The sequence below is a fragment of the Haplochromis burtoni genome, unplaced genomic scaffold (genome assembly GCF_018398535.1).
Source record: "Haplochromis burtoni strain Fernald_Lab_line unplaced genomic scaffold, NCSU_Asbu1 Contig_3, whole genome shotgun sequence".
NCBI lineage: Eukaryota > Metazoa > Chordata > Actinopteri > Cichliformes > Cichlidae > Haplochromis > Haplochromis burtoni.
The window spans coordinates 6931096-6950896 of NW_024582364.1; the positions used below are offsets into that span (position 1 = coordinate 6931096).

A 19801-nucleotide genomic window follows, 5' to 3' on the forward strand; every position below is an offset into this window, starting at 1 on the left:
CAAAACCACTAAGCCCTAAACTCAAATATTTAATCAAATACAAAGCATAGCAACATGCATAGCTCTAATTTCTAATTTTTTATTGGATTTGTTGACAGATCTGAGAACTGAAAGCTGCATAGAATTATGTTTCATAAGTAATAAGAGTAAATGTGAAGAAAATCATAGAGGACAAACTGTGAGTCTTCTGTGAATTAGATTTCTTGTACCCATCTATAGTTTCAGAGTTCCTTGATCTACGGTGCAGTTGATTTTATTTATCTTGTTTCTTTTTTGGGTATCTTTAATGTTTCAAGCTATAGTTCACCTAATATAAAGTAAACCATAGAACAGTTACATTGCCCTACAATGCATGTTCGGTACATTTTCCCCATTGTGAGAAAGTGAGTTTTCTTTTTATTAGGTATTTTCACTGCTTCAGAAACAGAAACACTTGAATAAATTATTGCTAGTTTTGGTCTAAAACATGTTTTTCGGTCGCTCCTATGAATGCAACAGCGTATAATTTTAAAGCATCATGGTCTCTGAAACAAAACCTTTCATCAGAAGAATTCAATTACTGTTAGCGGTGAATAAACCAAACCACTTTTACAAGTTATTGCTTTGTTTTTGGAAAAGAATGACCACACATTCAAGATAAAATGTGTGGTGACCCACTAGAGGGCTCCACTCACACCCAAGCTGGGAGGAAAGATTCTGCTGTGTTTTGGCGCAATATGCTCAGTTCATGTTTGGAGGTGAATAAAGTTGGAGGGTAAAACTAGAGCTCCTGTGTCGTGTGTCACATGCCTCCATAAATGTTATTTTCCATTTATATCCAATGAAGAAATACTAACCTAACCAGTAGATAAATGTAATGGGTGTATAAAATAAAGCATTTTTGCTAGTTAAGTAGTCAAAGGAGCTTGCAAAGAAAAGCGTCTGGACTTCTTTAAGTTGCTTGAAGACGTTTCACCTCTCATCCGAGAAGCTTCTTCAGTTCTAAGGTCAAATGGTGGAGAGTCCCAGATTTAAACCTAGTGGGAGTATCCCCCCACAGAGGGACAAAAGGACCCCCCGATGATCCTCTAATCATCTGAGCCAAGGTGTGAAACTGGGTGTGGGTCCCAATCAGCCAGGGTTTCGGATGAGCTCATTGTGAAACCTGGCCCCACCTTATCATGCGAATTCCTGAGGTCAGATGGCCCAGGATGTGAGTGGGCGTTCAGGCGTCTGGGGAGGGAACTCAAAACTGGATTATAGATGGCAGACAGTTGATGTCGTAAACCACCGCCTCTGTTCAAAGATGGTCGCTCACAGTGGACATAGATGGCTTCTTTCACTCCTCTTTCAAACCATCTGTCCTCTCTGTCCAAAATGTGAACATTGGCATCCTCAAAAGAGTGTCCTTTATCCTTAAGATGCAGATGGACTGCTGAGTCTTGTCCTGTGGAGGTGGCTTTTCTATGTTGTGTCATGCGCTTGTGAAGTGGCTGTATGGTCTCTCCAATGTAGAGGTCTGGGCATTCCTCGCTGCACTGTACTAACTAGTGTAACCAGACATTATGCTGAGACATTGTAAACTAAGCAAAGGAAGTACTAGAATAAATCCGATGAATCTTTTGGCAAAAGTGAAACCGATATTTTATTCTTGTAAATAACTTTAATCAAAATGTTTCATTTCCTGTGATAGAGGTCTGTCGTAGATGTGATCAAGATTTCAAAGACAAAATGGATCAGTAGGACACGTATGTGGCAGTGTTTGCATTATTTACAATCAAATGCACATCCCAACTTTAGTTAACACACAAAAATCAATCTATACCTATCCATGTAGAGCTATTCTAACATTTATATTTGTAAAAAAGATGAAAAAAAAATGTATGGATTAAAATTACTGATCAGTTATCTTTTAATTGGGAGGTTTTATTATTTTAAAAAAAACACACAATTAAATATCAAATAAGATTATCTGAAAATATGCCACTTACTGCTAACTGACTAAATAAAAGTAAATTTTCTAAATCAGAGCTCTATTAGATTATGCAGGTATACACATTAAACAGTTAGTTGTGAGTTCTCATCATATGCATTTGATACCAATTAATTTTCACCCACCACACCAGCCTGGACCTGTTCATTGTTAAAGAACATCGGGTTATCAAAGGTAGTTAAGTTTTCAGAGATGGACTGGCAGATACCAGACTTTTTCAACAGGAAGATGATGATGACTATCCCTATGGCAGTCACAGTAATGCCAAGCAAAACCTCCAAAACCATGTGGCCATTGGCTTTAGGATCCTCTATAGAAGAACTTGCTGTATAGATTGAGCACATAGATTAGTCCAACTAAATTATAAATGTAAGACAAATATAAAAAAAGACACAACTTACCAATTGTTGTTGGTGCTTGTAATACTAAAAAGAAGATTTAAAAAAAGATAAAAATGTCTGTGTCACTGCAGGGACTGGTACTGTAATGCTAAATCAATTGAAACTAGTGCTGTCAGTGTAAATCTTGTTAAAATGTTGTTAACGCCATAACTGCATTAACACGGCAAATCTCCGTTAGCGAGTTAACGCGGATTGCCCCGTGTGAGGGCTGCACGGTGTCAACGCGTTAGCGCGGTTAGGTTGTTAACGCATTAGCGCCATGCAGCTCCTCCCACACGGCGATCTGCGTTAACTTGCTAATGGAGAACTGCCGCATTAATGCGGTTATGGTGTTAACGTCATTTTAACGAGATTAACGCTGACAGCACTAATTGAAACATGTTGTTAAGTGTATGTGTTGCACATTTGTGCTATTACAAAACCATTTCTTTTTATTTCTGGACTTACCTTTAGGTGCTTTACAAATAAATCCCTTGCTATTATACACCCTTCCTGTTGTCCAACTCCCATCTAGAGATGCAATTGCTCCATAGGTTCCAATACCGCCAGGCTCATTTGGACCCCAGTTAACGAAATCAATGGCTGTTTTATCCAACCATTTCCACAAGCCTAGAAACAAACAGAATTTCTCTTTTGCTCTAGTTCAGTTGCAAGAAAACTGGTACTTTATTTTTACTCTTGCAATAGGAAATATGTATGAAGGGGAATAACTTGAAAAGTTACATTAATTAGCCACTTCAGAGCAGTAGAAGTGACTGAAAACACAACACTAGCACCTTAATGCTCCACTACCAAATATTCATAGTTGTGTTTAGCAGTTTGCTTTTTTCCCCTCCTTCTTAATGGTCAACAGGTGATGAGTGATCAGGTAGCCAAAAGAAGTGTGGACGTCTAGAAGTCTGAAGTAATCACTGAGTTTGTCTCAATTGTTTGTTTCATGTCTTTCTGAATGCAACATGAATCATTAATCATTTGGGGAGATTTGATCTCTGGGGATCTGACCAAAGGCTGGTCTACCTTGTAAGTAACAAGTCACTGCAGAGAGTCCAGGAAAATCACTTTCTCAATCACAGCAACCTGTCACTAATCACATGTTATATTAAAACACTAAGATTGTGTTAATTAACACTCAGCTTGAATCTTCAGCATGGGACCGAATCAGAATCAGAGAAACTTTATTTATTGCCAAGGGGCAATTAAGATACAACAGAGCAGCGTGACATTGAAGATAAGGACAGGGCATAAACAGCCAATAAGAATGAGATAATAAATACACTAGCACCAGACAGACTAACCAGATATTTTATGTCACGGTTACAATTACAATTTTCAGTTTATGTGTTCTGTTTTTATTTATCTTCAAGTATACATTAATATTTTTCCATGAAAGAGTGGAAAAAATGACTGTACCTTTGTGAGTCTGATACATGCCAATCCAGAAAAAGGGTTGGCTGTCTTTAAATACTAGCACGTTGTTAAAAATGAATCTTTGCTCAGCAGGATTTTCAATGCTGGTTAGAGTTCCACCTTGACCAACAAAAGATAAACAAATTGTTAAATCCAAACACAGCTGATGGACTGGGAATTTGCATTACACCATTCCCATATCCTTACCATATCTTATACATAGTGCAGATGCATCTCCCCAGTCAAAACTTCCTTTGACAAAGAGGTAACAATAACCCTTGAAGGGTATCCAGGTATAACCAGTTCTTGATGCTGGGTCTTCAGGGCAATTTCCTGGAAAACTGACTGATGCTGTTGACTCTGTTGGTGGAACATCTGTGAATTCAAAAGTAACCAGATATATAGTTTAAATCCAATGAGCATTCAAGTATCTTTAATTGGTACTGATATACAATAAACAAACGATGTCAGATCTAAAATAGGGAAATAAAAAAAAATAGTTCATAGCGCCAGAAATGCAGGATCGCTTTATCAGATTTTACATGAGCCCTACCTGTAGACTTCATACAAACACTGGCCATGTTGTGAGCGCAATCAGCAGTCTTCCATTTTCCATTTTCATTATTTACATACACACAAGATTGTTTCATTTCTGGTTCAAATCGATCCCAGTTGGAAAAGGTCATTTCCCAGCCGTCAATAGGTCTGAAATATCCAGTCTGAAGGAAAAAGATGAAGATGATATATAACATGCTCCATGCTTCACTGCCTCACTGCTTCACTGGGTGAATGGGTTAAATGCAGAGTGTAAATTCCCTACAGGGGATTTTTTAAAATCAGGTACATTAGCAAAACTAAATAATTACGCAAACATTTACATTAGTAAAGTTACAAGTAGATTAGGTGAAACCATTTGTGTGCTGTACCTGCTTTTTGTTCAGTCCAATCCACAAAGGACCTTCCATTTCCAAAGCCATCAGCTCAACATAGACCTGTGACCACTCATTTCGCAGGCTAGCCAGGTTAGCACCATCACGCTCACAGTACTTTTTGGCTGAATCCCAGTTCATTTTCTGAGTAACAACTTTGATTGAATCATTAAGTATTTTCACATAGCCATTGTTAGCTGTTGGTTCAGGGGAGTCTGGGAGAGATGGATCTGTGCACAGTAAAAATAAATAAAATAGTTAAAAAACTTAATTCAATTTTAATTTGCTTCATCTATGTTTGAAGGCTAGAATATTGTTCTGCGTCCGAGAAGAAATTACTTATTTGCCCAATTGTGACACTATTCTGTTGGAATAAGGCTAGATTTAAAAAAAAAACAGAGGAGCACTAGGAAATACTACATTCAAGACAAATAATACAAAGCATGAACTTAAATCATCTCTTAAATTCAAAATAAAAACTCAAAACATTGATTTGAAGACCCAGGACCATGACACAAAATGCACTGATAGTTAGTCAAACATTTTTTTCCAAACAATTTCAACCCAATAGAGCACCTTAGGGATATGTTGGAACAGGAGGAGCTACATACATAGAGCTACAGCATTTTTCTGATACACTACATTATAAAAATACAATAAAATAAATATATATAACAAGCATTTGAAAATCTTGGCTCACCAAGATTACGAAGACATATATATCCATTTTTGTCACTGCAGGACCTTTGGTCCCATTTCCCAATACCAGTGGTACGATCAGTTGTCATCACAGCACATCCTCTCTGGTGAGACAGACAGAAAGAATAGAAATAAAGAAACTAAGGTTATATCTGGATCTGTTTTGCTGGCCTTACTTTCCATATTTATGGTTTGTGTTTATTGCCAATACACTACTGTGAACAATTTCTTTAATTCGTTATTAACCCTTATATACTTTTCAGGTCAAATTTGATGTGTTTTGACATTTGACAGGAGAAATGTCCTAAATGTCATTATTTTATTATGACATTTGATGACTAAACAAAAATAATACTACTTTAATTTTTTTTTCTTTTGGGGGGATGGGGTGTGGTTATTTATTATGTTTTGAATGTTGTACAGGTGCTACGAATTTTTGAACATTGAAGCTGTTCCAGGTCAATGGGGGTGTCAAAATTCATAGGCTGCATCCTCCTGAGGCCGCATTTGTAGGCTGATTACATCACAGCGACGTCACAAAGGCTGTCCAAATTCGTAGACTTCTCCAAATGCAGCCGACAAATGCGTCCTCCTTTTCCCCAGATTTGAAGGATGGGTTGGGTGTATCCTTCGTGGCCTACCATATCCCAGAATTCATAGCGCAGCCCAGCCAATTCCAGTTTCCAGCAATGGCGGCAGCTACTTAGTTTTAATATTACTCTTTTTACTCTTTCTGGGTCACAAAATAATTTTTTAACATATTTTCAGGCTTGAATAGAGCTGTGTAAACTTCAAATATCTGCTCGGTTTATCAAGATATCACATATTTGCAAAAGTGCTCCGACGTTTTTTGGAGACGTCTGTTACCCACCAGCTCGATAGCTAGCCAGGGCGAGAACAGCGAACTCCCGGCACATCGTTTTCAAACCCCCTGCGGTCTTTTGCTACTCAGGTTAAACATGAGAGAAAGGGACCTTCTGGTCAATAAAGGATTAGGCTGCACAGTATCTCTGCTGTTCCTAGGACTGCGTTGTTCTAACCTGAGATCTCGTATGTTGTTCCTGGGATCTGCCGCACATACTCGCCAAGTTTGGGGGTCACTGCCCCGGGTGCCCTTGTTACCACTAGGACCACTGTTGCCTTCACTACGGGTGTCTTCCACTGCTTGTCCACAATACTATGGCTGGTTGGTTAGCCATCACCAGTTTGCCTGTCTGTATCTGGAAGTCCCAGACTTCCAGTTATGTGATGGATTGCTCATCCATTCCAGATAGACTATTTATCGTGCTAAATTGAGCTCTTATTCAAAATTATTATTGTATCAATACTATGATGGAATTCTTGGTCTGGATCAAGATATAGAATACAAATAGTATGCAAGGGTAAATAATATTAACTGTTTTTTTTTCAATGTGGCATAAGGAGAGTAGTTACCTTGGCATCTCTTGAGAAATAACCACGATGATCTCTCTGCAATGAAAATTAGGATATGAACTAGAGTGATATTTGAATATAAGGAGAAAGTATATTACATATAATGACAATTAAATAAAAAGCTTAATGTATCGTGTGGTAGAATCATTAACTACACCAGACCTTTCTGTGAGTTGTAACAAATTAAGTGTTATTGCACCTTCCAGTTAAATAATCAAGTACCTCATCCTCATCATCCGTAAAAAGCATCCAGTGCCCAGTCATCTGCAACTGAAGACTGGTACGTTAAACATGCTTAACAATGCACAGAAATACAGTGTATGCAATTCAGATTTATACAAATGACTATAATGCTAGTCTAAAGTAGGAGGAATAACAAAACTGACAAGGTTAAACTTCAAGTACACTGATGACCACTCACAGATAGCCAGTTAGTGTACCGCACTGGTTGTCCATCGGTCCAGTAAAATGAATAACCAAGCAAATAATGTAAACCGATCCAGAGGTCTGTTGTAGGCGCGTCCAACATTTTAGAAGTCAAAAACACTAGAAATAATATAAAAAACAGACATTGTTTTGTGTTTGTCACAAATATATACTTATTTTGAATTTCATGTTAGCAGTTTAAATTAAGAAAATGGTAGGACAGGGCACTGTTGAGCACTGTGTGTCATCATTTACATTTATGGTTTTACATTATGGAGCCCTGCTCTCAAAAACTGACATTGATGTAACACTGCCTGTGTAGCTGGATTTAAGAAATAAGTGTTTAAAATTAAACTTTAAAAAAACACGTTTACTGCCATCTTCTGACAGTACGGAATGTTACATGACCAGTTTGGTTGGTTGGTTGTGGTCAATAGACTTAAATTAGTTTATGTTAGCTAACTAGTAACAGAACCAGTAATTCAAGAGAAAATAAAACTAAAAATCAGTTTAAGGGGATCACTTTTGTGCTGTCCCTGGCTGCAGCAAGGAGTTTTATGTTAAGAGACTGAGGATATACTGTCCACTTTTACTCTCTATTTTGTTAGCAGTGAAAGGCTGTATGCTGTTTGGCTAGCTGGACTGAAGCAGGAAAATTCACCTTTTAGCTGTAATGTTCAGGCTTATAAAGCACTTTATGAATGAGGACAGGGTGGAGGAAAGTCTCTGTTAGTCAGGTGACAGGTGGCTCACCAGACCAACAAACTGGAGTCAGTAAATTATTTTTCCTTGTCTAGCCAAGTGTATCCAGCAGCGCAATAAGCTGACGTGATCAGCGCTATTTTATGCAATAAAATAGTCTCTTGTCCTACATACATCTAGACAGTTTACATCACAGGTTACTACATGCACATCACACAAAAGCATAACTATGTTTCTTAATGAAGCATGATTGGGAAACCCATCAGCATGTCTGCAGGGAAAATGTATGCGATAAAGAAAAGCAACCAAAAAACTGAGGGGATCAGAGGAAAAGATGCCACACTTTATGGACACACTTTCATGTGTCCACTACATATTTTTCCTGGTAACATAAATAGATCTTTCTATTAGTATGACAGAGCATAAAAACACAAATAATGAATGGGTTCAGACCTTTTGACTCCTTTGTTATAAAAGAAAATGTATAATATAAAAAGGACAAACCTTGTACATGCTTTGAGAGAATAGAGGCCAGATTTCCTCCTTTGTTTTTGCATTGTGTTCTTGCTCCTTCCCACGTCTCTAACTCCTTGCTAATGATGCTGTAACACTGTAGTTGAAAAATGATCAGCTTGTGATACTTCAGATTTGCTCATTCTTATGCATAACTGTAGTTTTTAAAATGCAGTGTTATAACGCACTGATGAGTTACATCACATTTCTTTAGGAGACAATATTTAGGAGCGACTCTGACCTTTGAATTAATTTTTTTCCAGTCCTGTGGGCAGCCACCCTTTGGAAGAACAGTTGGTACCACTGAAATGTGCTCGGGCATTGAGCTATTGCGTTTACAAATGAAAGAAAGCTGAAATCCACAGTTATAATCATGCCAGAACCCTGTGAGCCGATTACAAATATAAAATATTTTTTTGTAATTGAAAGAATAAATATGCAGATAATGGACTTCATTGGTGTTTTATACTCATGTTAATATTTGGATGAAAGCTAGTGAAAATGTATCAGCTTACTCACCCCTAGAGGGAGTAATAGCCACACAGTTCTCGTCATTGTTCTGGAAGTTGGGCTGATTTTCACTCCACGCTTGAAAGACGACTGGAGAATCATCCATCCAGCTTTTTGAAACACAAATTTTCAAAAACATAAATGTGCATTTCTTTTTTCTACCTTCTACACTCACTGTGTGTTAGGAACAATTCAAGTCAATTCAAAAATCTTTAAATAGTGCCAAATCACTTCTCATTAGGATGACCAGTCTAAACTATAAGATTTATCAAAAAAGGAAACTTCTAGTTTAGTTTTAAGTGTACTCCTAAAAGTAAAAAAGAGTTTCCACATCATGAATCAGTATTCCCATCATGTAATGCCTGCCTCCATCAGGATAATGAGCCATGTCACAAAGCTCAAATCATCTCAAGCTGGTTTCTCGAACTTGAAAATGAGTTCACTGTACTCAAATGGCCTCCGCTGTCACCAGCTCTCAGTCCAATAGAGCACTTTGGGATGTAGTTGTGTGATTTTATTATGGGGAAAGAAAAACAGCAAAAGTAAGAGAGAATTAATGATGATGTTTTTTATCAAATGTGAAGCGTAGTTTCGAACTTCTTTTGCTGCTGGTTCAGTAAATTTTGGTTGGATAGTGACAAAACCCTGACCGACACCTCACAGATTCTGATTCCTAATTTTCAAATTGCAAATAACACAACACAGTGTTCAACAGGTAATATCGGCTATATGTCAACTATTTTTGTTAAGTTTCTTTCTCTTTTTACATTTTTATGTAATTTACTTAGAATGAGAATTTGCATATTAATGTTCAAGGCAGTCTAAGGAGCTTGGAAAGAAAAGCGTCTGGACTTCTTTAAGTTTCTTGAAGACATTTCACCTCTCAGCCGAGAAGCTTTTTCAGTTCTAAGGTTAAATGGTGGAGAGTCCCAGATTTAAGCTCTGTGTAACCCACCAAAGAGGGACAAAAGGATCCCCTGATGATTCTCTAATCACATGAGCCGAGGTGTGAAAACGGGTGTAGGTCACAATCAGCCAGGTTTCGGGTGAGTTCATTGTGAAACCTAGCCTCACCCTACATGATTGGGTGGGGCTAGCCCATTGTTCATTAAGTGGTGCTGCTTTCAGTCATTATGCAAATGTACTGTTTATAAGGTTGGTGAAACCTGCAGTCAGCTGAGACTGAAGAAGCAACTTGGACATTTCTCCCACTGAAAACGCTCCGTACAGATGAACAGAATCAACTTTTTGGAATTTACTTAGAAACATTATTTGTTTTATACTCACGCAAATGTTCCATCAAGATCTACAATGAGGCCAATCCAGTAAGGACGATGACCTGTGTCTTGTATCTAGCCCAGATATGTAGAAAGGAGGCTGAATCAGAAATACTTAACTTGTAGCATGACCTGAACTTAAATTCTGTGGAAATGGATGCTAGTAGTGTAGTACAGTATGTTGCTGCTCACCAGTTTCCATAGAAAGACCCTTTCAGCTTCACTGCTGATAGTTACCAAGTCACTATGCCCCTGCTGGCAGTACAGACGAGCATCTTCCATGCCCATCTGATTTCTGTTAATATAATACTGATTCCTGTTCCATTCAAACCACCCATCTGATGTTTTATTATAGCCTGGAAATAAATCAAAACTTGCAATATAGATTATATTCACTATAACTGTTGTTTTTTTGATTTGCTGTTTTTTTAGGAAGACATAGTGGTTGTGTGGTTGAAAATTTAGTGGACTGAACAACAGATCAGCTATAGGTTTTAAAAAGTTAACCCACAGTTGTAAGCTTTATTGTGCTTAGAAGAACAAAAAAAAAATGGAGATAAAGGTGATTTTCTTCAGGTTTGATGAAAAAAATGCCAGACTTACTTGGAGTGACGGGGTCTGGAGGCGGATTTGGGGTCATTCCTGTATTGTTATAAAATCATTTAAAAACAGTACACTGGACAGAGAACTCGAGATTCTACAACACAGCTCTAAGCAGAGAATATGTTAAGATTTATGACTGTGCATCCTAGTGTTCAAGAACATGGGTACTAAACCAAGAAATTGTGCATATAGGAACAAACCAATCTGTACACAAAATCAGCTTCCAAATAAAGATTTTATCAATAGTTTGATGTTTACTCCAAAATCTGAGGACAGTAAATCTTAGGAAGACATTGTGTGAAAGTTACTCTCACTCAGTTCACCTTCAACAAATGCATAAATGTGTTTGGTTAGCAATTTCACCTGCATGGATCTGGCACAGCCATTTGCTGTATTTCTCACAGTGTATGTCGCTCCAAGATTGTCTTCTGAATGTGCGCTCTGGTTTCATTTCCACACAAGACTCAACATTATTTTTATTGTTTGGCTCTCCAATCTTCCATTGTTGGAAATTTAGCTTTAAAAAGAAGGAAACAATGAAAAAAAGTTGTTTATTTAATTGCATCTTCTGAATAATGCTTAAAAATGAACAACTTACTGGAGTTCCGTCGCTCCATACATAACCTGTGTCAGGATCTGGGGCACTAAGTCTAATCCAAGCTGCTTGTAATCTGTAATAGAAATTTACATTATTGATATAAACTTAAAAAATAATTGTTAGACATTTTCCAACTCATTAGTTATCTGTGGAAGAACTTTCTAGCAATTATTATTATTATTATTATTATTATTAATATTATTATTATTATTATAACAACTAGTTCTATTTTCTTTTATACTGTACCTAGGTTGTACGGACTGAAGCTCAACAGAACTGTGGATGCTGAGCAGGTCTCCTCCGATAGCCCTGCAGTAATCTTTGGCTTCAAACCAGGTCTTCTTTTGTGTAGAATACCTATCAAACAACTTAACACCAACCGGCATAAAGATGCTCAGTGTGATTTGGTAATGTCAAGGTCACAGAACTTTTATATACTGTACAAAGGCTAAGATGTTGTATTCACGTGGGGTGATCAAAAGGTTACTGGACTTAAACATTAAAAAATATTACACAATTAAATTTTTGTCAGGCTGCTGTTTTTAAATTGTTTTCTGGAAGTGCTGTTCTGATCATACACACTGTGCTCTCTGCAGTTTCAACATAGACCTTAAACTTGCACAAACAGCAAAAAACAACTTCTGTTTTAAATTGGTGCAAATGTCTTACAAAAGGATCAACACAGCTGATGGGAGCTGGGTCTGCTGCTATGACTGAGCAGTTTTCTGCAGGTTTTAGCTCAACAGTTTCCAACCACAATGACAGACTGCCGTGTGAAGAGCAAGACCAGAATTACCTGAACTGTAGCCTGAAACATGGTGTATGCTAGCATGCTAGCGTACACTACTATAGCGAGCACTGAAAAACACAGTGGCACTTTGGCCGTACCAGCATAATCTTTGCTTGCCAACTTGAAACATTCCCAATTTTACCTCGCTGGAACATTGTCCACTTCGCAAAATGTAAAATTAAGTTGCGTATCACAACTGCACTGCAGAGTTACAAGCACAAATGAAGATCACAGGATTGCAATGAAGTGATGTGAAAATAGAAGCTGGTTTAAAAGGAAGATTTAGCACATTTAAATCACTTTTATTGATCTATACTGGGAACTTTTTGATGACCCTTCATATATAAGTATATGATCTTGTCTTTAGTATGAGTTAGGACAACCTGATCAAATTAAGTTTTTCCTTGAGATTGTACCTTAAAACACTGGTTACTAAACCCCAGGCGAGTCCAGCCAGATGCACACTCAGGAGGGAAAAGAGTGGGTGGTGGAGGGGTTAAAACTGCCCCCTCGGCTAGGTGCTTACAGATGTATTTCTCCTTATTTGTGCAGGGCACCACATCCCAGAGGCCAGCAAAAATCCCAGTTTTCATCGCAACACAACCCCGTCTGTTCCCTTTCATTGTCAGTGAAATAATAAAAAATTTAGTTGTGAGACTACGTTCTGCAATGTCTTACTGACGGAGTTAAATGTGTCACCATACCTGGCATTTCAGCATTCCAGTGTGTGAATCTCACTGAGTCTGTGTTGGTCCATACAAATTCTTCAGTATTTTTCTGGTTTGAAAGCCCCAGCCAAAAGTGTTTCTCTGGTCGCATCCCCACCAAGCTTACAAGAAATGCATTATCCACCCTGAAAATAATTTCAAGAGTACAGCCGTTTAAAAAGCTTCAAAAGTTGATGTGATTATTTATGTTTGTTTTTCGTTCACATTTTGTTTTGTGCACTCAAAACATATGGAATAAAGACATGTAAAACAAATCTTACCCATTTGAAACATCAGCTAAGTAAGAAAGGGAACCTTTACAGTCATCTTTAGCTTCATCAAATGTTTTAGTCTGTATTCCTATAAAGTAGCAGTATGAGCCGTGTCTCCTCCACCCCTGGTTTGATGGAAAAGAAGATCATGAAGAAACACTGTAAATGATTCAGATTTTTAACAATGACAAGGAAAAGGAGATTTTTTTTTAAAGCTCAGTTATGGTCAGTTCTTATTATGACCCAGCAGCTGTGTGGGGCTCCCACGAGTAATAATATGGAGCTTGAAATGAGTGAACAGGTTCAACAGTATTTGTCAAACATTGGTCATGTTAAAAATGACTGTCAACATGCTCAAGCAACCCAGTCCACTAACTTTCACCTAATTGTCTCATTGTACGAAATTATTCTTTAGCTTTAAATTTTGCAGGAAACAATATTCATTTAATTAAATAATCATTATTTCATGCAACCTCAACCCCAACCTAATAACTTCACAATTCTTATGGTTTATTTTTTAAACAAATTCATAATTATACCCACATTTTTGCAGCCTGTGTTTTGCTCCACTTCCTCTCCAGATGGTCTTAAGGCACTCATCTTCTTACAAATAAAGCCATGTTGCTCCTCGCATACACGATCTGCCCAGTTTCCATTCTGTAACAAAGTACCATAAGTAGATCTGGAAGTACTGGTATTGGTATTTTTTAAACTTTACAAATTTAATGTCATATGTTAATGTAAATATTTATTGTATATGCTGTGCATTGTGTGTTCAGTATAGTATGTTGGAAGACAAAGACAGTGGTACAGTCTACAGTGTGCTTATGGACTGTTATATTTATTGCACAAAAGAGAGCGCGCTGATGAAGTGCAAACTGCATCCGGGACAGAAAAAAATGTATAACGCTCCTGACACAACTCACGCTCTTAGCAAACACCTGCACAGAAAGCAGATTGACCCCAATCCGGCAGGCAGAATCTGAGCTTCAACAGGTAACAAAAGTAATGAGAAGATGATTACACTGATCAGAACAAAGAAGGGAAATAACTCCAACATGCACAAACATCTGACCACACAGTGTGCACTTAATTTGCATGACTATAATGTTTTTGATATACTGCTCAGCAATGGTGGTGACTCTCAAAGCAGAGCCAATGAGAACCCGAAAAGAATTGATAAGAGAATCGACAAGTAATCAAATCAATGAGTAATATTGATAATGGAATCTGAATCACAAAATTATTATCTATTTCCATCCCTAGTGTTCGGAAATGCTCTACAGCCTCAGGTTGTATTGTATTGGTTATTGAATATTTGAGTTACTGTTGTCTTCTCAAAGTAGACAAAGCTGAAAGCATTCATCATCATTTTTGTTTTCCATTCTGATGCTCTGTTTAAACTTCAACGGCTCCCTATAAATGCACTGAGTTGCTGCCAAACTGCCTAATAAAGTGGCCAGTGAGTGTAGATTATGTGCACCGTATGCACTCGATGATGCTGCGTACCTCTCCACGCATGAGAACACAGTCTTTTATTTCAGAAGACCCAGCTGGTTTCCCAAACTCCCAGCTGGTGAAGGCGACAGTCGAGTGGTCAGACCAGTCAAATAACCCCTCTGTCTTCCTGTCATTCATTCCAATCCAAAGCTGATCAGTGGATGCTGCAGACGTTGGTTAAAAACAAAAGGACATTTTTGTATTTTTCCAAATCTACAATTGGATTACATGCATGTTAGAAAACATGTTCCATACAGTTTGCTTGTTTTTATTCATGGTTGTAAATCTTTTGAATAACCTCAATGGTCTTTATATTTTTCTGATGTCAAAATATTGATTCAAGGAATAGAGACCAGCACCTGAGGATTTACAGGGATTTTTTGTTTTAATTATTTGTTCCTTAACAATGATCCTTTTTTAAATAAATATCCATACATACTATATCCAAGCTGAGAGATGATGAAGCTTTGGTCCTCCACACTGTGGATGCTCACTAAGTCTCCTCCATCCTGGTGGCAAGCTACCTGAGCCTCAGACCATGTTTTCTGAGCCTGATTCCTGTGGAAGCAGTGGCCATTGTAGTGTATCCAGGGGTTTGAACAAAAACCTGTCCCAGCTGATCATAAATAACAAAGTAATAAAATAAGGAATATTTCAGTTATGCTATAACCAAAATCTGAAGAAAAAAAAAGATATTTTTATTTACCTCGTGTAGGAGCTTCTTCAGCCTCTTTACTGTAGCAGATGTAGCCCAGTTTATTGCTACAAGGTAAACTTTGCCAAAGGTACCGTACACTAGGATCAACAACTGCACAGTTGTATCCCGGATTAGGAAGTGGATGTCCTAAACATGATGATAGATATACTTTACATGTTAACTCTACAACAGTCTTATACCGGGGCTCCAATTTCTATCTTTCTTTTTGCAGATGCATTTCAGTTTTTTTCAGTTAACAAATTGTATATTTTCTATTAATATGTTTTATTGTTGCTGTCATAGTGAGTCAGGCTGTTCTGCCTCTTTCATGTCTTTATGCTAACTTAAACAGCTGTTTTACCAGTAATCTGCTAGAATATATTATATCACCTGAGTCCCATTTCATGTAACGGTAAGGCCTGCCATTTATCCATTTCCAGCCATGTTCTGGATCTAGGATGAGTCCAATCCAAAGTGTATTGCCCCCTTTCCATAGCAGTGCTGTTGGAGCCATTGAGTACAGAAATGAAAAAGAAAAAATGTCTTTCACTTTGCGTTAAATAAATCTCTAATTGTAACCTCTATCATCCCTGTTGGACAACATCTCCCACCCCACGCAGGAGACTCTGACAGCACTGAGCAGCTCCTTCAGTGGCAGTCTGCGGCACCCACAATGTGGGACGGAGAGATTTTGCAGGTCTTTCCTCCACACTGCTGTCAGACTCCACAACAAAGACTTCAACTGATCAAACACACACATCCACACATGTGCAATAGCAATAACACTAAGTGCAATACTCTTTCTGGCATCGTTGTATTATAGTGTATATTGTGTACATTATCTTATGGATATATTATTCCAGTGTTTTTTTCTTCTAATTTTTCTATGCAACTTTGCACTGTCCACTGCTGTAACAAAACAAATTTCCCACGCGTGGGACTAATAAAGGTTATCTTATCTTATCTTAGCAATAATCAAAACTAGTGTTAATGTTCTTTTTTTTAAATGATGGGGGGAAAATCATGTAATTCATAACACAAAGATAAGAGATAAGAAAAGATAAGATAAACTCTGATTAGTCACACGTGTGAAATTTGTTGAGTCACAACAGAAAGTGGACAGTGCAAAGTTACAGGGAGCAACAGTCAAGAAAAACAATGGAATAGAATAAGATAAAAAGAACAATATACTATATAAAATAGAATAAAATACTATGTTTGGATACATATACTTTACAGGAGTTAAAGTATGCACATAAATACATGATCACTTTTTCAGTGTGTCCGAGGCACATTACCTGTGATATAAGCCTGCTCGTGAGGATCATCGATGCTGAGAAGGGAAGCTCCCTGCTGTTTGCAGCTGACTTGTGCCTGGTGCCAAGTCAAAGCTGACTGTATGTTAAGCTGGTAATACGCTCCCGTTGTTGGGTGCATATTCCAGTCTTCCTTGGCTGTATATACAAAATGCATATATGTTTATAAGTCAAACTCATTTTAGATCATGGGTAACTTTAATCTTTAGTGGGCCTAACCAGTGAAACTCAACTTTCCTTCAATGCAATTCAAATATTATAGAAAAATTATCTTTTTTGGGGGGGGGGGGAACAGCTTTTCTGTCATTTAATTGTTTTTCTATAATTTAACGACTTTGTTGTAGTATGAATAGAAATAGTGATTGAGTCATGATCAAGGAAAACTGGGAATATAAGAAAAGCAGCAGAACTTATCAAAATACAGTTAAAAGTTTAAAGTCTATGCACTTCTTCATATTTTCCAGAGTCTTCCAGTGGGTTGTTTTGGAGTCTTTCCCAGGCCAATTCTGGCCCCAGTCTTCAACAACACTGGTGCAATAGTAAAGGTAATACTTTACTGCTCTAACTTAATGTTGATTTTTTTGCCTCTGTTCAGCTATGGGAGTTGACTTAAGTTAAAAGTATATAATAAATCAGTTAATCCTTGTAAGAGCTCTGAAAAATAATTGTAGGTCCTAATGGTTCAATTATTTCCTTCAATTGGTTTCATTACTCACATAGTTGGGCAGTACCCCCAGCGTTCGCTTTGATAGTTTGTTTCAACTGCACACCAAAGACGCTTTTCCGAGGAGTCAAATTTAGTACAGTCTGAATACCACTGAGTTTTGTATAGAAAGGGAAACATACACGGCCTTCCCGCTGCATTTCCACCGATGGTAAAAAGCTCTAAAAGGTCAAATAAACAAACGAACAAAACAAAGACTGTAAAACACATTTATCACAAACAGCTTTAAGACATGAAGCTAGGTAGAAACCTGTGCATCCATTTAATACAACCCTCTTATCTAAGAAAAATTGCATTGTACTCTTTTTCACATGGCACAATACCTCTATAAGTTCTTGTGCAGGCACCACTGGATGTTCCAGAAATTGTGAGATGGTTATTTGGTCCTGTTGTCCTGGAGAGAATGGCTGTGTTATCTGCAGTGAGCTCAATGTAAAGCTCCTGGCCTTTGAGAGCGAGCACTGTTTCGTTCATGCATTCCCACTTTTGGAGTTCACTGGCTTCATCGCAATCGTAGAGGTTTACTTCACTGCCCACACTTTTTCCCTGGACACCCAGGCACTTGTTTCTCTGCAGAACCAGTAGTCGATCACCAGTTGTCCAGCGAATGTCATTGCAGTGGTTATTCGTTTTTATCAAACAAAAACCAGTGCCCCTGTTAGTTAGCTGAAATGGTGAGTCTGTTGAAAAATAATTGATATAAATTCACTTCATTTCCATGACTGGGATTGCTTTTGGTGCCTCATTGACTCTGAATCATTTCACTCTTCTTGCTGACAAGAAGAGCCAAATGATATGCTGACATAAATTTACAGGATAACATGCTCGTTTTAAAAACACAGAGCAGAGGAAATCAATAAAATCTGACAAAAGATTAAAATTAAAAGTTGGATTACTGTACCATCTGAAGCCAAACAATAAAATGTTTGGATGAGGATCACAAAGATTTTACAAGTTATCCTCATTGTTAGTATTCCTGCAATTTGTATTAGAAAACTTTATACATGCATTTCTTGCAAAGTGTTTAAGGCTTGTGTGAATGACTGTTGACCACCAGTCCTAAGAGTATTATTTGTTCTGTCTCAGAGGAACAAGGAGGGCCTTGTCGACTTCCAGTATTACACAAATTACTACGTGATTGAAACTGAGTAATAAACAAATCAGTGTGTGAAACAGGAAGTGCTAGAATTACAGTTACAATTATGTTGCAACAACCACACTGAGGAAGTTATGATATCCTTCTGTGAATGCTTGAAAGAACTCAGTGGACTTTCCATGGATGCACTGGTTCTGTTAAACTGATTCACCGGTTTTTATCATTTATCCTGTTTAGTCTTTGCCCCCACCTATATGATGGATGTACATGTGCTTTTCTTATGCACTTTACATTAACAGTTTTGATACGTGCAATACAATTAAAGCTTTATTATTATTAAAACTCAACATTGAGTATAGCTGATGAATCAGTGTTACGTTGAGGAGAAAACACACAATGTAAGCCTTGGCTTGCAAAGAGAGTAGAGGAATTGTCTGCATGGCTGGAGAGTGGTTTTATTAAGGTAATAGATTATTTTTTCTTTTGAAATGGTAATTTAAGCACACATATCTGATGACAGCCAATTACAGTCTAAGGAGCTTGGAAAGAAAAGCGTCTGGACTTCTTTGAGTTGCTTGAAGACGTTTCGCCTCTCATCTGAGAAGCTTCTTCAGTTCTAAGGGTCAAATGGTGGAGAGTCCCACGTCCACTGTGAGCAACCATCTTTGAACAGAGGCGGTGGTTTACGACACCATCTGTCTGCCATCTATAATCCAGTTTTGAGATCCCTTCCCAGACGCCTTAACGCCCACTCAAATCCTGGGCCATCTGACCTCAGGAAATCACATGATAGGGTGGGGCCAGGTTTCACAATGAGCTCACCCGAAACCCTCGCTGATTGGGACCCACACCTGCTTTCACACCTTGGCTCATGTGATTAGGTAAAGGATCATCAGGGGGTCCTTTGTCCCTCTTTTGGGGGGAAACTCCCACTGGGTTTAAATCTGGGACTCTCCATCATTTGACCTTAGAACTGAAGAAGCTTCTTGGATGAGAGGTGAAATGTCTTCAAGCAACTCAAAGAAGTCCAGACGCTTTTCTTTCCAAGCTCCTTAGACTACGATGACCTGGATGACTGAGAACCTTCACAGACACAGCCAATTACAGTTATTTATCTTCTACAGCATAGTGGCTAATTAAAAATTGAAACACTGTTTAGAGGCCCTAGTTAAGAGGAAGTGGGTAGTGGAACTCTGAGAAATGAACCCTAACGAAGAGGAAGAAATCC

General features: G+C 37.9%; 1 protein-coding gene across 2 annotated transcripts; it reads right to left on the bottom strand.

Annotated features, from left to right (window-relative positions):
- Positions 1 to 1424: 1424 nt before the first annotated feature.
- LOC102300338 (macrophage mannose receptor 1) lies at positions 1425 to 18533 on the bottom strand. 2 transcript variants are annotated; one of them, XM_042220390.1, is made up of 32 exons: positions 18379 to 18533; positions 17801 to 18157; positions 17468 to 17638; positions 16736 to 16891; positions 15828 to 15938; positions 15447 to 15584; positions 15180 to 15356; positions 14750 to 14904; positions 13784 to 13897; positions 13250 to 13365; positions 12966 to 13114; positions 12678 to 12877; positions 11718 to 11839; positions 11472 to 11544; positions 11237 to 11390; positions 10874 to 10912; positions 10463 to 10626; positions 10281 to 10345; positions 9003 to 9103; positions 8725 to 8867; positions 8475 to 8580; positions 7264 to 7388; positions 7065 to 7112; positions 6843 to 6878; positions 5410 to 5512; positions 4707 to 4939; positions 4334 to 4499; positions 3988 to 4155; positions 3784 to 3900; positions 2821 to 2982; positions 2374 to 2397; positions 1425 to 2297 (listed from the first exon to the last, which is right to left on the bottom strand). In XM_042220390.1, the coding sequence occupies exons 1-32, from the start codon at positions 18440 to 18442 to the stop codon at positions 2083 to 2085; spliced, it is 4272 nt and encodes a 1423-aa protein (XP_042076324.1). In that variant the 5' UTR covers positions 18443 to 18533; the 3' UTR covers positions 1425 to 2082. The 2 variants fall into 2 exon arrangements, with proteins under 2 accessions (XP_042076324.1, XP_042076327.1); XM_042220393.1 differs by lacking the exons at positions 10281 to 10345; positions 10463 to 10626 and having other exon boundaries at positions 8725 to 8835; positions 18379 to 18532.
- Between the last annotated feature and the right edge of the window lie 1268 nt (positions 18534 to 19801).